Genomic DNA, 16202 nt, shown 5'->3' with positions numbered 1-16202 from the left:
TTATTGCAGAGCTGTCTCGCTGTCGCGATTAGTCTAGCATATGAGCGAGGGCTCAGTACTCGAGTCGAATGTCGTCGTCGACTGCCTTCGTGCCTTTGAATCCGCGGCGGATAGGCTCCTCGGAGTGACTGACTCCGGCTCGAAGCGGCGATGAAATCCAATTGAGAGCGACCTCTTTGCGAGAGCTATCGAATTTTGCTTTGAGAAGCTTCCGACTCGGTGCCGCGGATTCGGGCTCATGTGGCGTCATCGAGGAGACACTAAGGAGACGGCGGACTCATGTGAGAACGGGAGTAGCGATGAAAATCAGGGGCGCCTTCGACAGAGACTAAACCGGGGGGATTTCGCTCGGGGACGGCTTTGCACCTTACACTATTTTTCGATCACACTCATGACCAGCCTTCGGGAAGCGAGGCTGCCGTAATCTTACAACGTTTCCTATCTCGGATAGTGAGATTAGAGATCAAGCGACTCCGATACCGGCAAACTGTGGGCACCGCAAACGCTCGGGGCCTGTGAGCTCAAACAGAGAAATTGTGTGAAATTACGTCGATGAGCTGCTCTCAGCGCAGTGAGCGACCTGTCGGATTTTAAGCGAAGCTTCCAGATCGCGGGAAGTGTGGTTCGGCTGCGCGAAAGCTGAAGTACTTCGGGGAGGGGGGAGGAGTTCATTCGAATCGTGGTGCGATGTAGTTTCGGAACTTTCCTGCCGAAATAGCTACGCGGTCTCTACATCCAGTATAGTTGAACGATAATAAAAAGAAAGCGAGACAGGAATGGAAGTGAGTCGTCTCTTCGCTTATGCTAATCGAGCGTCTCCCATCCTTACATTGTGAGCGACTGCCTTCAGCCATCTTCTATACAGCCAAAGGCACGACGCCGACGAACGCATCGATTAGAAAACTGTCGGTGAGCCTCCCAGATCGATCAGAGAGATTCTGAATCTGTGAGGAATCACATGGGCCTCGACAGTCGCCTCGTTCACGAGGAAGCGTTCCCGCCGAGTCTTGAGCGTGCTCTCTGATGTTTGCGAGCGCTGGGAACAATGAAGTCAAAATTTACGCAGATGCCCATCGCTGGCACTCTACAGTCGTATCACCCGCGAAGTCAAGATGGAGAATCCTGGAGGCTCCCGGAGAAGATTCCGGCGGAGGGTCTGTGGGACAGGCTCATCTGGGAGATGCATGGCAAATCCTGAGAGTATGGTCTCACTGACTTCCTCCAGTAAAGTGTCCATGAATGCGATTCCCTCGGAGAATCCGGTCCAAGCCAGAGGAGTCAAGGATCCCCCTTCCCTGTCCTTGACGCAGCCTAGTAGGGACAGTGAGCTTACCAAGGTGAGCCTGCGAAAGAAGTTTCCCGAGGGGTTTCGAAAATTTCGATGTTCCGGTCGGTGTGCCCGTTCTCATCGCCAATAGCCGTGAACGAGTATGATCCTTCCAGCTAGTCCTCGCCGAAATCTACAAAACGAGAACACCGAAATCTGACGAGAGTGACGACGAATACATCGACAGACCTCTCGTCGTGAAAAAGAAGAAAAATTACGAAGCCCTAGGCCTTCCGAGACTACGATTTGGATCATCATCGGGGGAGAGCGAAGACGAGAGAGAAGCCCCTTGCCGAAAGCAAGCCTCGTGAATGACCAAAGACTTCGTTCGGAGGCGATCCACCTCAGCCACCTCTATGATGAGGACAACTTCCAAACGAAAACGCAGCGGTAGAGGATAGGCTCTCCCCGCAATATTCTTCGGTCTAGTCGAATTCCAGAGGTCGCGCTCAGTGATCAGAGTCTTGAGACTTGAAGTCCCTTCTTTTCCGCAATTACTGGAGCTTTGATTCGTCTCCAAGTCGGGTTAGATTCCTTGCCAAGGAGCTCAGACCGACGCAGTGAACGCAAACCGTCTGGGTCTTCTCGCGGGACTCTGATTCACCTGTCGGTCGGATCAATAACTAATGCCTAGCTGACCTTCCGAAACCTTTCATTGTGATCCCTGCAACCCTGCAGGGTTGCGGTGAGACTGCACTGAATAGTGCATCTCCCCGATACTAAGAGACCTCGACAATTGAAATCCGCTTACGTTCCGCGTATAACGAGCCCCATGTGTAAGGTACTCCAAAACCTTCGGAATGAGGGTGCGTTGTTCGAGAACACAAAAGCTTAGCAAAAACTAGCCAGCCATGAGGACGCTCCGCGCCTCGATGACATCGTGTGGAGGAGGTTTTCACATTTGCCTGAAAAAACGATTGACAGAGAAACACGTGAATCTTGCAGAAAGCACTCGTCTAGGCGTCTTGAAAATTACATCTCGACCTCACTGAGGAATCGATTCGAAGAAGCTTGAAGTCTGCACCGAGAAGGGACGCGCCGAGAATCGGTCCCGTGACAGACATCGCTAATTTCTATAAGGCATATCCAGCGAGCAATATCTGCTACGCGACTCTGTACTCGTGATGGTGAACGCTCCAAGAAGGTCGGGTGCGATATGTGCTCAGGGGAGGGTATAGGCCTGGCCTTGTCTGTCCGGGGCGGACTACCACTTCAGCCAAATTCCAGCCCAAAACTTTCACAACATGTTGGAAACTTCCCTAAGAGCTCCACCAGGCTAGAGGCTTCGGAATTGGAGCCTTGCATTCCTAATATCTTGGAACTCCGGATGGAAGGTCGAGGTTTCCACAGAGCTTCACTGAAATGCTGGGCAACCTTTTTTTCGAACGTCATAAAACTTCACTCATTCGCTGAGGCTCAACGATTGTTTGGCTCGCGAGAAGCCGTCTCTCACTCCAGGTATGATCGGATGGGAAGTAGAGCTCGAATCAGACGAGTCAATAGCTGAACTGTGTGAGTCAGGTGATGAGGAATGAGAGGGCGAGGCTTCGTCCGGTACTCGCCAAAGTGTTTCGTTTTGAGGTACAACCCTTCGACCGGGCCGCAATCTCCCCTCATTTAGAGCATTCATGAATTATTACCGTGAGGCAACTTCAGTTCTTCGACGTATCGAGCTGCGTCGTGGAGATGACCCTTGCCCCTTCCGTGGCTTTCGAACGCTTGCCAATAATGAAGCTCAGAATGAGGGACGCTTCCGGATAGCAAAATTATACCGTTTTCTCCTAAATCAAAATGGGAGGGAGACCAGTGCGTGGGTTTCGCGGCAGGGGCTCATGGAATCCCGACGACCACCGCGATCTGACTCCCGACAGTGTGGTTTCGCTGAGCAGCTCCCGGGAAGCTTCTCTCGCCGAGATTCCGGCACAGGGAGCTCGGTCGGAAGAGAGGGGAAAAGATCCTCCATCGTCATCGAATACGCTCCCCAGCAGAGACAGTGAAGTTGTCAAGGTCAGTCTACGGAGCTATTTGCACTTATTGTTGATTCGAGCTACATGCTCTCCTGTCATCGGCAGCCATTATGGCGCTGGCTGTTTACCGTCGAGCACCTGGACCTGAAACGATATCCTCTGACAGTTGGTCCTCGCGGAGATTCACAGAACACGCATTCCAAGATCGGACGAAAGCGACGATGAGGACGTCGACGAACATCTTTGCGTCAAAGAGAACGAGCGCTCAGAGAAGAAAAAAAATGTCCCGATGTTGAGAATCAGTTCCATATGCAGGAAGAACGTTGAGGGAGAGGAAAGGTTTTCGTCCGACGATATCTCCCGAGAAAACCGATCCGATGATCCCGTTGGTGAAAAAACCGTGGAGAAAAATCACCATTCAATCTGAAGGATAGTCGCGTCTCGAGAGAATGAACGAGAGCTCAAAAGTTTCGGAATTTGATTCCGCTACCTCTGAACTTCTGGCTCATTCTGATTGATCGCTCCGGTCATCGTGGCACTCGAATTTCGGGGTGCGGCACGCAAGCCATCGAAAGAGTCGAGAGGAATTACGCGGATCGAAAATCCCGGGAGCGCGTCTTCAGATTCAACCAGGAGGAGGAAGATTGACTCAATTCAAGGAAAAGGACTCTTCTGATCCCGCGTCAATGATTTTATTGAGTACAATGATGATAATAATAATCTGACGTCGCCCTCGTAGGGAAGCAGAAGGTTCCGGATGTCGCAGCTGGCGCTGGCCTTTATCCTTGAGCGTTTTCGATCGTATTGAGGGTTTTCGCTTCGCCCGTATCTGAGTCCCCGGCTCGCCGCTTCCGATGATGCTCTCGGAGTCTTGGATTACGCTCATAAATGAGCATCAAAACGGCACAAAGGCTCAGCACTATGACAACTCCCACTTGTCCGTACATGAGACTCATTGGTTTCGTGTCAATGAATGGTCCAATTACCAACGCTGGTAGCGTTGCTCCTATGCAGATGCTAACCATGATGATACACATACAATTGTGCGTCAAAGTAATGTATTTGACCGCCCATACCGTACCATTCCCGAAGCACGGCGCAATCCCAAAACCAAGAAAAGCGCTTCCAACCCAGGCCACGAGAGTCGAGTTCTTAATGAAAACCGCCATGAAGATTGAAGCAAAGAGCAGAATGCTCTGGAACCCCATGATCAGCTTCGAGACATCAACCACGAAACTGAGCCCGGTCGTGACGACCCGGCTCAGCGTGTAGCTCGACCAGAACACGGAGGAAAGATAGGCCGCTGAGGACTTGGTGAAATCGAGACCCTCGGTTCGCAATACGAACGTGGGGATGTAATTCGCCAAGCCCACTTCACTCACTACTCCGAAGCTGATATAGGTTGTCGTTAGGAAGACGATCATATAACGCATTTTCTTCGGTAGCTCAACAGCGGCAGAATCCGGGGACTTTTCCGGGACTGGATTGGTCTTATCGACGCAGTACGATAAAAGGATACTGACGACGTTCGCGAGGAATACAGTGCCCATGATAGCGTACGCTACGGATACTCGCGACTTGGACTCAGGGAGGAGGGACGCTTCCGTGATGCTTTCGGGGTCCAGAAAGCCCTCGAGATCCGGAGCCCTCCTGTGGGAAAGACGAAAGGTGTTCGGCGTTGAAGAGCATCCCATCAACGGAAGATTAGGGGATAGTCATCATACGAGACAGCGAATGATAAGGCGAAAAGATCTCGATTCTTTAGCACTTACTTGAGTACATGGGGACTGAGGAAAGGCTCGCAAATCAGAGGCGCGATGATGCCCCCCACTCCAAATATCAAATTGTACAACTGCAAAATCGGTCCGCTCTTTTCTTTCCACAAAACTTGAATCCACACGTGAGCCCCTGGAATCGGGTTAATCAGCTCCCTTGAGTCTGGAATTCTCTCGGGCTGGACCACTCAATCGGCTAATGAGCTTTGAGGTTTCGGGTATCGCCCATTGCATGGCTTCCGAGAATGGATCCGGGCAGCCGATAGGCCCAGACGAATCAAGGTCGGAGACCGGCCGCCGCTCCCGCGAGGGAAATTCGGCGGCAGTGAGAATCGATTCCACGGAATGATATTTTCCGTGAAGCAAACTTCCCCAAGAAACGTAAGAAGCGGAACAACCACTCCCCTTATCGACAGACAGCTCCTCTTTCGAGTCTATGGAGGAGGTTCCGAGCATCGGATTGCGCAATCAGAAATACAGGTTTGAACTTGCCGATTTCGGTGAACGACATGGTCATTCCACAGACGAAATTCGTAACATGGAGGTAAATCAGCTGCTTCAGGACTGGGGTGAGAATCACACTCACGCCGCTGGCGAATATACAGGCCGCTATCACGAGCTGGGTGTTCATACGGCTGAAAATGAGATTGCCTGCGAGAGGCGAAAAGAGTATTTTTGGATGAGTGGAGGAAATTCATTCCGGAGCACCGGTTCTTATTCCCCGCTGACGCAGCGATATGGAAAGCGCTCCAGGTGAGCGCCGCATGGAGTGCCTCTGTGCACGTTCTGATATTATAGAGTCGAGTCCCGCAGGTCTCTATTTCATTCAGAGTGATCCTTCAATGTTTCGACGTGAGTGGAGCCTAAAGCGGATCCTGCTAGCATAGCGAGCCCATACATATTGGGCTGCCAAGTTGCCTACCTATCGTTGACACCCTCGGATTAGTCGAGTGGGGCTACTAAGTTGCCCGCTTCGAAACGAGTCTCACTCACCGGCGAAGCCTCCGAACACCGAACCCACGGCTCTAGTAGTCATGGTGAACGAAATTTTGTCCGTCGTTGTGCCATAGACTTCCGCAAGGTCTATCAACGTTGCCCCAAACGAAGAGAGGGCCAGACCCTGAATTGGAGCGAAGACGCAATTTGCGGGACAGTCTCCAGCGACGAAACATTTCCCTCACATCGAGTCGCGAAGGTTCGCCGATGTCACAACTCCTTCCGGTCGCTCACATCGCCTCCCCAGTATTAGTACTATCGGGTACATACCAAGCAGAACACTGCGATGTGGAGATTGGTGGTCTGTACGAGTCGGAGGGTTCTCGGTGATACTCTCATGGCTGACTCGTTTGATCGACCGGGTCCACGTCTCGCATCCCCCGAAACCTCCGAATGGAACACTCGGAATCACTTCCCTGCTCTCCGGTTTCAGGTTCGAGGCGGCGGCGACCTTCCCTATATTGTACCGTTGTAAAGTTTATTGTCCCGAGCGAAAGGCTACCGTTTTCCTCCATACAATCACAAACATTTATGGCGATTTTTTTTCTGAGAACCCATTAGGTTCGAAATTCCCTTGCCATCGCCAGCACTTCGAATCGGGCCATCTGACGATTTCTTTCCGTCCCTCCGGCGGCAGAACTCACGGAGATGAGACTTTTGAGCTCCCAGAAGACGCGGTAAACATATAAAATGTACATCGGAAACCCTCGAACTACCATCTCTCACGTAGGCGCTCTTCGAGAGTCGAATTATATTCCTAGAGGGGCCTCCGACCCGCATCGATGGGAGTGAACAAACGAACACACCACTGATTTTCTGCCAGAGAGCAGATCAGCCACCTCGTTAACGGCATTCCATCTATCTTTCCGCCTCCGCGTCCAATATCTCGCGATAATCGAGGAAGTTTACCTAAACAGAATGGGATAATCCTACTGCGCTGTTTATCCACGATATCCACGGTCGGACCCGCCACTTCCACTCTGTGGGTTGGATTCTCACAGTTTGACCTAGGCACCTTCACCGAATGCGGCATGTGACAATGATTCTCTGACTTTTGCCTCAGCAAGGTGCTTATTTAGAGGCTTTTTGTCAGAATCCTCAATGGTCCGGTGTGTTCAGATAGAGTGCTTGCCGATTCCTCTCCTTCACGCGATCGATACATTATCCGAGAGTGTTGAAGCCCAAGAGATCGAGTGGACAGAATCCAGCACGGAAGCGCCATGCAGGTCTCCGATAATTGTCGACTTTAATCGACTCGGAGTTGCGCAAAAATACACGGAGGTAGGATGTGTGCTTCGTTGACATTGATATATGTCTCTATCTCGGGATTTTTTTCCCCGAAGAACCTGGATTTAGTGGGTAGCTCGATGATTCAATGAATGAGGCAGCGGAAATTACAAAATGATGGAATCTCGCCGGACTGGCGAAAGTTTTCCCGGTGCAGTGAATATTCGGAGGAACGAGAGTCTCTCAACCTGAAGCCGTCTTTGATCCAGCCGATCGCTGTGATGGAATTTCGTCGTAGCAGCGTTGCTTGGAATAAGATTCCACAGTACCTACTTCCTCATATACTCAAGGGAGTCTCTTCCACGGTTAGAGTAATTGTAAAAGTACCTTATTCCACTGTTCTGCAGGATTATATCAATACAAGGTCAAATCACGGCATTCTAACACGACTTGGATGTCTTGCGGGCAGGAATAAAAATGACTCAATTCTGGGCGCCACATCACGGCGAGGTTGCAGAGGATAGCCTCATCCAGGGTGTCGTCCTTGTTGCTGCACAGAGAGAAACAGAACTCCTCAGCGAAGCGCAGTCGACGTCTCTGAGTCATATCCCAAGTCAGCTGGAAACGGAGCGGAAACTATCAGAATCGCTTCCGCGAGCATTAATGAAGATCCCCTAGCAAAGAGACTCACCGTATTCAAGAGCGAAATCGTCGTTATGAGTTTGACATTGACTCCGGGCCGACTGAAATCGTAAATTGTTCCATCTATATTATCCACCCATTTCTGAAGCGCGTACAAGCACTTACGACCTGAAGACGTCATCGTGAAGTTTTTAGACTTCATAGGCTCCATGAAAATCATATGGAGTCCTCTAGTGGCCTTGTCAATCGTGAATCCCGGATATGTTAGGGAGAAAACCGATTTCGTCGACGAAATTGCTGCCAAACGGTACGGGTGCCCTATGCACGGCACCTGGAGATTTCTCGGGAAGCACTGAGTCCTCTCCCCGATCTCGGCCATCTCATCTATCGACGCGTTCATCTTTAGACCGGAATCTGAATCGTGGGCGCACACGCGGTGATTGTGGACGAAGGCAGCTCGAATTCTGTCCAATCGCTTTTCGACCGGCTCATCGAAATTCTTCCTGCAAGACCGCCTACTGATCTCGTACGCGTACACGACATCGGCCAAGTTCATGGTCCGCGGCACCGTGTAACACATGGCTTGGCACACGGCTGAGAATAAGTCGATGCAAGGTGCGCCATGCTCAACGTAAGGAAGCTCATTCCAATTCTCCGAATAGATCAGCCTCAGGTCGGGACAGACGGGCTGAACGAATCGTTTCCGAAGACGATCCATGACTCTCAGGACCCGGATGGGATCTTGGTTCCGTATCTGTTGCTTGATAGGCGAAACCATCTTAAGACCGATTGAATAGGACGCCACGGTGACGGTGACCACAAGAATCGCAGACAGGAGTACGAAGGCGCAGGTTCTTAGGAAGTCGAATATCGGACGCGAGCGATCTCTCCGGGATATCCGATCACAGGCTGATACGTTCTCCCCGGAAGTCTTGCTCGATAGAAGTCGCGTGGAACCCTCTTCAACTTGCGTTCGCCTGGGCATGAGAACGCTCGCGACCTGTTCATCCTGATCTGGAAGGACCGGGACGGCTTTGAGCAGGTGTCCGAACTCATGACTTCGCCTTAGACGGGTTTCAACACGATCGGTTGGGACAGCATCGAGCGAAGAACTCTGGGTTTCCGTCGACATGGGGGAGGAAATGAGAGTTTCTATAACTTCCAACGGTCACGGCACGGACTGCGTCATCGTTGTTTTCTTCCTGCCGTGGCAAGGATCGACCATCATCGACTCCTGCTCATCGGGCGAGCGCGAAGCAGAGCGCTTCAAAGCTCCGAGTTCCCCCTCTGCCTCACTGTCTCGGCCTCGGATGGACTCAGCAAGAGACGAGCAGCTGACAAGCGTGTTCACCCGAGATCGTGATGTTTTCACGAGCGATTTTCATTCATGCTCTTGCCAGCCCATCCTCGAATACCGGGAACTATGCGGCCGTCCGAAGTTTTCATGGAATTCAAAAATGCCGCGTGGTCGACGCCGAACTCAAACTGAGTGGAGAGGGGGTCTTCGCTCAAAACACTGCTTGTTTTGAAAAACCTGCATTCGCGCCAAGAGCTGGAGTTCACGAACAGAGGACTAGAATTGAGAGGCAACGACTCGCCCCGAGGTGCGGACGTATTTCCGCGCATGCCATGTCATAAGTGGGATTGAGAAATATCATATCTGATATCGAGTTGGCACTCGCCGTGAGCTCGAAGGACGCCTCCGTATGTAAGCTTTCGGGGCTCGAAGTAACGAATCCAGCCTCCTATACATACATTCGATCGTTGTGTCTGAATAGCGGTGAGGATGATCTCGCAGACAAGCTTCATCAGCCTTTTCCATCCTGATTCCCGCCTCGCTTCGTTCGGGGTGAGTACGATAGTGGTCGATAAGCAACCTTCGAAGCCTGAACGACTGGCGTTTAGCGAATGACTGTTGCTCGGAATACCTTTCGAATGGTAAAGGCGCTGAGCTTATTCCCTTGAATTGCAGGCAGATTGGCCTCTTGATTTCGAGAACGTCTCACCGCGAAAGCTCGCTGATAACGGTTTTGTTTACCTTGGAAATGAAGATCATGTCAAGTGCTTCGCTTGTGGGAAAGAACTACAAAATTGGGAAGAGACTGACAACATCGTCGAAGTGAGTTGGGACATGATCATACGAGATCTCGGTTCTATCTTACGGTTCCCTATAAATCATGGATTCGGTCTGAGTGGTTCACACGGTGATACTGTGCGAGTGACGCGAGGGAGCACTCGAGTGAGGGACTTCTGCTGTACGAAATTAAGGTCTCTCGACGAGCCGCAATCCGATAGGCTTCTCGTCCCTCACATCGTGGGGCTGGCGCTTTAGTGTGGTGCATGTGTGCCCATCGGGGTGAAATCATAGCAAAATATTCTGTGCATTTCAGGAACATCAGCGACGTAACGAATGCCTGTACCTGAACTATCTCAAATCTGGTGGCTCTGCATATGACATGGATTTGAAAACCGCACTAGATATTGCGAAGGAAATTCATCGACGGACCATAGTGGCTATCGAGAGCGATACTGCTGATGAAAGTGACCTAAAGACTCATTTCAACAGTTCCAAGCCGAAAGGAAGGCCGAAGAAGAAAGTTTAGCTCGAGCTAGAATGAGATTCGATTGTCAAATCCCGTCGAATCCTGGCGTGGATGCGCTCTAGAAAGATTTACTCCCGGAGAAATTTCCTTGTTCAAATTGAAGAATTTCTTCTGGCGTGGTCCCCGTGAGACTACTCACTAACAGCTCTTGAACCCCGAAACGGCTGCACCTGCTCCCTGGAATCATTGTAGATTCGAAGAACTGGATCCGAAATTTTTGCAACGATCGAGTCTTGTTTGACCACAAAACGGGAGTAAAGCGCATGAATGAGAGCTTCGATTTCCTTCTTTTGATGAAATACCGCATCGAGCTGATAAATCGTAAGCTTACATGACTCAAAACATTTTATTGACATGCCTTCCGACGTATTCTCCCTCTCGGATTCTCAAGTCGGTCGATGCCTGTGCTCGCTAGGTATTTAGCTTATGTAACATTCCTATGAACAAAATACGACCGCTGTCTTTAGATATTCCCTGTGGTCCTCCTTTTTTCACGCTGCTCCTGACCTTGCCCGAACTCGGAACGAGCTTATTAGTGCTTCCTCGGAGCTCCGCGGGGAATTCGAAATGCGTCCGCTCACGCAGCCAATTAGGCCACATAAACATATTCATTAAGATCTTGATCGCTCCGCAGCACGTGATTGTTGTTAATGAGTTTTTCGATGCATTCCTTGATGAGCTTCCTCGAGGGTGAGAATTGCCCCTTCAAAATTTCCACAAGTTCTGTTTGCAATTGAGCGTAAGAGATGCGTTTCCGCATCTTCATCAGCTTCATGATCCCCTCCTGCAAAGAGATTCCGAAGAGAATTAGCATTCATGATTGGGGTAGTCCCAGGGAATTATTGGAACAACACCGATGGTCCGGTCGCATTCGATCCGGGTCTTCTCGCCGTAGCTTCCACGAAACCTCGACGACAATGCTTCCTTACCTCGGTACGCAGCTCTCGGAGTACCGCGATCTCATTGTGGTTCTCCTCCGCTGTTTTCTCTGAAGCTAACTGCAGCCTCCCGATCAGATTAAGACGGCCGCGTTTCTGTGCCTTGTTATTTTTCCTGAGAGGGAACATGATGCTGTAGTCGAGTATGTGGTGGGCCTGTACCATATCCGAGAGGAAGCGGAATAATTCCGGAGAAACAGACGTGAGACGGTCTACTTACACGATACAAAAGTCTTGGTTGACCCAGAACACGCTGCACTCTTTGAAATCTTTGGGAGTCTTTACATCTTGCAAATCGCACAGTATAACCTGCTTCTTGATTTTCGTGGAATTAACTAAACTGTACAACGTTCTCCGGAGCTCGGAGTCGGGGAGCTCCGTCGCCAGCCGGAGCCCCTCAAAAGAAATTTTATCCTACAGAAAAAGAGGGGTGATTTTAGATTCAATCCGAGACGAAGCATCCGCACCGACAGACTTGACTTCTGGACATATCGCTACAGACTTTCGAGAGACATCGAAATACCGGAGCCCCGGCAGGGGTTCTTACCAAAGGTCGCTGATTCCAGGCGAACAAAACAGCCATCTGAAGGGTGGTGACTTCGAGATCGAACTTTCCCATGCTGTTCGAGAAACTGACGGTTCCGTTGGCCATATGGTGATGCCACTGGAGCTTCCGACCGTTGTATTTTTGTTTGTGAAACTCCTCTACCTCCGGTATTAAGTCCTCCAGCTCGATTGGAAGGGAGACGGGTATGACGTCCGCGCTCCGAGCCCAGCTCCCAACGTTGAGAATCTTGATGTTGACCGCATCGGTGAAGGAGCTCCGACCTTGCTGTCCACCTTGCCGCTCCTTGAACTCCTTGAACTCTTTGTTGAGACCTTTACTAAGCTCAATGTCTTTGAACATCCTCTGCATATTGTTGATGTAATCCGCGGGCATTCCCACATTGCGGAGACTCTCCACCTGTGTCCGACAATAATGGGATTAGCGAAATTTTGGGCAGGAGTCCCGAGTCCCGACGCAATCTCGAGAAGCTCTATTGACCGCCCACACCGGGATCTGATGGTGTCTTTTTCGGATTGTGATTAGCTGGGTGACTACTTACGAGATTTTCTTCTTTCTCGCTATCGGCTGAAATTTCTAAGATCAGCCGTCGTGTCAGGTGGTGCTTGTGATACCGCATGAATATGTCCTTATTTTTAACGTAACGCAGGAGTATCAAGACTTCGTGGAGCTTCGCATCGATTTGGTCACTTGTGAGCTTCCTCGAGAGAGGAGTCTTCCGCAATAACATATCACTGTAGTTGGCTAGGAGCTCGGGACACCGAGACTCCGGCGTCGTCTTCATACTGCGAACAAAAAAATAGGGTGCTCTCAGCTACATTTGATCGGAAATCACAATCTCAGACCATGAATGCGACGAAAATGACGTTATCCGAGCTCTGCCTATTGGAGCGGGAAATACTATCATCACGTACCTTTTGGGTTTGTTTGGTATTTCAATCATAAATATGCTGCAGTTATTGACGATCTCCTCGAATCCTTTGTCTCTGGCAGACAGGAACCTCGGGTCATTTTCCGTGGCTTCTTCTACGAGTCTGCTGAACTTATTGTATAGATCTAATAAGGCTTCGACATATTTCTCGCAATCCTGGGTGATTGTACTCGCGTTCGCACGCATGTCGGCTAAGCCTTGCTGTACGATGTATTCGTTCATCTGCTCGAGCATCGGTGTGATCCCACGACCGTCCGCAACTTGGTCCATCAGCCGGAAGAGTAGGGCCAGCTTCTCGGTATCATTGCTCTTGATCAGGGCTGTGGAGAAGAGAATCGGTGACTTCCGGCGTCAACACCCAGAATGTCGGGAAGCATATCCCATAAAATCCCGGACTCTTGTCGCGGTGGAAAGAGTGCAAGAAAACAGGATACTCACTCGAGCATTCGGCGAGCATTTGGTCCATGAAATGTTCTACCAAGTGTTCCACGAGACATTCTTTGAGTAAAGCTAATGAATTGGCACTGCTCTCCAGATACTTGGCTCCACGAGCCTCTTCCTCCCTGAGTTTCGCATCGGCGAAGCGCATGTAATCGTGAACACCGTTCTTCTCGAGCTGACGCGCGGCTTCGACTTTATAGTAATCCGCAGTGGCGTTGATGTAGGGTTTCTCGAAATGCCGTACGTAGACCTGAGAATCCGCTCAATTTATTGCCAATTATGGGAAATTATCAAGGAACGACGAATTTTCAGACCGACAGCTAGAACTCGAGCTGGGAAAACCCGAGCGCAGTACTCACTTCAAGGTTTTCCGCGGAATCCGCGATCAGATGCACGCAACTCTCTCTGACACCGATGACTAGCTGCGATTCGAAAGATTCGCCTTTGCGTTCCGCCTGGATAAGCTTCATTGCCGAATCCTGGAGGCGATTCCTGATTTTTTGGAATACGTAGTCGTTCCATGAGACGAGCATCATCCGTCGAACGTGCGCATCGGCCTCAGCGAACGGCGATTCTGGAACAAAGATTGCCATTCGCCATGTTTACATTGTCTAGCCAAGCGTTAATTGTAGTGAACCGATCTCAACTATCGCAATGGAATCAATGCAGCTGAGGTCGACCTACCGTTACCTTTCTTTGGATACCAAGCGTTGGTCGCCATTCTCTGCTTGCTCATAACATCACACGGTCGGAATGGGAGCGGCAAATAACCACATTGAGCGAAGAACTTCCGCCATTCCCTGATGTAGGCTGTGAGTAGTGCAGTATCCTCTTGATTGTCCATGACACGCTGTGGGATATTAATGCATTGAAATTTTATTCGACGGATAGCGTCTTAGGTGGTTCCCATGGAAGAGATGATACCGTATCCGAGGAGAATGGGAATCGAAAGCTCACCCGTTGAGCCTCACGAACGTAGGTCGCTACGTCTTCCTGTAGAGCTCGGTCGAGCTGTTCTGCTCCTTTGTCGTCCCATATGTAAACGGAATGGATGTCCCTGCAATATGAGGCTCCGTATAATTCCAAAGTCGGACTTCCAAGGAGGATCCTTCCGCGATATTCCCTCCGGTCGGGAAATACGAAGGATGTGATTGAGTGAGTGTTATCATTGATCGAGTATACGAAATCGAGACGGTAGTGACGAGAGGTAGCCCGGGATCAAGCAGATCGATATGCAGCGGTAGCCGAGGATGTTTTCCCCCGCGGTTTCGATAATGGGATGAGGGTTGTCGTGGCTAGGATCCCGCTCGGAACTCACCAGAACAGGTTCTGCCAATCCGGCTGGGAAATGTCCTGCTGACGGAGAAGTTTCACGACATGGGGTCGAATCTTTGGCCATTGTGTGACGAAGGTTGTCTTATCCTGCAATCATGGACGAGCAGGCTCAGAGAGGAAACATAGGAATTCCCAGAATCGTCCATTCCTCGGGATTTTCAATTACAACTCCTGACACCAAAAACTGATTTCTGATAGACGGACACATGGATTGGATAAGAGTTCAAAGAAGAAGCAGTGAGCTGAAGTCGCGACGCTGACTCTGGGAATCTGGAGGAGCGTCAGCCGGAGTTATCGCGACTGATCCCTTGCACTGCTCTTCTTCCCGGGAGTGCGATCGTGCCGTTTCAACACCGGAAAGAATGACTCTCAGTCGGTATTCACCGAACAACCAACTGGAGAAGAGATCCGGAGGATGTCGGCCAGTAAGCAGCCTTCGTTGGCAATCCTTCGACGTCCAATTGTTTAGTTCAATTCTATTGTTAGGTACTCACTGACATCATGGTGTCTGGTGGGAGATGCGAGCCAACCGTCGGAGACCCGTCTCCTCGCTGCGAAACCTTTGGCACAGTGTCAGCGCTTGCTACAACGCACCTCGGGCTTGGGAGCGTTCGTTTCTCCGAGGCTCAAATTGATTTTGGATCGGTAAATGCTGCCTTCGAGCTTCCTGACACCAACACCTAATAATTCCGCGGTCGATTCTAATTTCAGAGCCGGATGTACGCACCGCCACTACGGCCACCGATCATCACAGTCCCTACGGCTTCGAAGGCTTCTTTGAGCGAGAGTGACACGGTGGAGTGAGAAGCATAATAGAGTGCTCATTCGAATTTTCGCTCCGCAACCGACCCGGGACTGGCTGACTCTCGTGGGTCACAGATTTTTCCGGGTCGTTATTCCTCGCGATTCCTGGCTGGTGTAAGAAGTATGCTGGCGGCTCTTTAGTGGAGCGATCATGTCTTGGAATTTTATTGTAGGTCCTACAAATACCAGCGCTTCACACTCTGATTAGCAGCCGACGAAAATGGCGCTCTTCGAGGAAGTAGTAGTGGTTAGTAGTCGAAAGTCAAAATCGACGGGATTGCCCCGGAGAAAGTTTGGCAATTACCATGCTCGCGAGCGATCACGGTGTTCCCTCAACTCCAATCGCGGCGATCAGGTTATCGGCTCGACAGCGCAAGGAGGAAAGCATCTCATTCGAATTCTTGATACATGTTGATGCTGATTTATGCTGAGCGCAATTGTTTCACTCCGGAGATCGCGACTCGCGACTGCCAACTGACCCGGAGAATTTTCTGAGCGAGGCGTTTCTTCCCAGCCTCATCGCGTGCGTTCCGTGGGAAGTTCGCGGCTGCGGGTCCGGAGAGCGATGTTCCGGATTATCTTCGACAACTGATCCGATCCGAGCCGACCCATCCTCCGAAAGGCTATGGCCGAATCTTCGTCAACTTTCTT

At 50.6% G+C, this 16202-nt stretch overlaps 3 protein-coding genes across 3 annotated transcripts; 1 reads left to right on the top strand and 2 right to left on the bottom strand.

The window, feature by feature from the left end:
- Positions 1-4073: 4073 nt before the first annotated feature.
- Positions 4074-6105, bottom strand: LOC100904787 (sodium-dependent glucose transporter 1-like). Its single transcript, XM_003739015.1, has 4 exons — positions 6063-6105; positions 5562-5720; positions 5067-5202; positions 4074-4944 (listed from the first exon to the last, which is right to left on the bottom strand). Exons 1-4 carry the CDS (start codon positions 6103-6105, stop codon positions 4074-4076), a joined length of 1209 nt encoding a protein of 402 aa, XP_003739063.1.
- A 3351-nt stretch (positions 6106-9456) lies between these two features.
- Positions 9457-10904, top strand: Det (baculoviral IAP repeat containing deterin). The gene is made up of 3 exons (XM_003738957.2): positions 9457-9783; positions 9907-10053; positions 10325-10904. Exons 1-3 carry the CDS (start codon positions 9721-9723, stop codon positions 10535-10537), a joined length of 423 nt encoding a protein of 140 aa, XP_003739005.1. The 5' UTR covers positions 9457-9720; the 3' UTR covers positions 10538-10904.
- Positions 10871-15439, bottom strand: Cul5 (cullin 5). Its single transcript, XM_003738956.2, has 12 exons — positions 15242-15439; positions 14731-14834; positions 14370-14469; positions 14097-14262; positions 13772-13986; positions 13410-13662; positions 12955-13291; positions 12582-12825; positions 12023-12439; positions 11696-11889; positions 11467-11590; positions 10871-11321 (listed from the first exon to the last, which is right to left on the bottom strand). Exons 1-12 carry the CDS (start codon positions 15248-15250, stop codon positions 11127-11129), a joined length of 2358 nt encoding a protein of 785 aa, XP_003739004.1. The 5' UTR covers positions 15251-15439; the 3' UTR covers positions 10871-11126.
- Between the last annotated feature and the right edge of the window lie 763 nt (positions 15440-16202).

Source organism: Galendromus occidentalis, unplaced genomic scaffold, assembly GCF_000255335.2.
Source record: "Galendromus occidentalis unplaced genomic scaffold, Mocc_1.1 scf7180000076381, whole genome shotgun sequence".
NCBI classification, from domain to species: Eukaryota; Metazoa; Arthropoda; class Arachnida; order Mesostigmata; family Phytoseiidae; genus Galendromus; species Galendromus occidentalis.
The sequence above is the reverse complement of the archived record's forward strand: the minus strand, read 5'-3'. Positions and strand labels throughout refer to the sequence as shown.

What these genes read in the sequence shown, in the direction of transcription:
- Det (XM_003738957.2), top strand. Translation starts at nt 9,721, where the DNA reads ATGATCTCGCAGACAAGCTTCATCAGCCTTTTCCATCCTGATTCCCGC. An exon ending in CCCGCCTCGCTTCGTTCGGG is followed by an intron (nt 9,784 to 9,906) that starts GTGAGTACGATA and finishes CTTGAATTGCAG; the next exon opens with GCAGATTGGCCTCTTGATTT. An exon ending in AGACTGACAACATCGTCGAA is followed by an intron (nt 10,054 to 10,324) that starts GTGAGTTGGGAC and finishes TGTGCATTTCAG; the next exon opens with GAACATCAGCGACGTAACGA.
- LOC100904787 (XM_003739015.1), bottom strand. Translation starts at nt 6,105, where the DNA reads ATGACTACTAGAGCCGTGGGTTCGGTGTTCGGAGGCTTCGCCG. An exon ending in GGTGTTCGGAGGCTTCGCCG is followed by an intron (nt 5,721 to 6,062) that starts GTGAGTGAGACT and finishes CGCCTCTCGCAG; the next exon opens with GCAATCTCATTTTCAGCCGT. An exon ending in CTCAGTCCCCATGTACTCAA is followed by an intron (nt 4,945 to 5,066) that starts GTAAGTGCTAAA and finishes TCTTTCCCACAG; the next exon opens with GAGGGCTCCGGATCTCGAGG.
- Cul5 (XM_003738956.2), bottom strand. An exon ending in GTATCCAAAGAAAGGTAACG is followed by an intron (nt 13,987 to 14,096) that starts GTAGGTCGACCT and finishes TCTTTGTTCCAG; the next exon opens with AATCGCCGTTCGCTGAGGCC. An exon ending in AACCAAGACTTTTGTATCGT is followed by an intron (nt 11,591 to 11,695) that starts GTAAGTAGACCG and finishes GTTCCCTCTCAG; the next exon opens with GAAAAATAACAAGGCACAGA.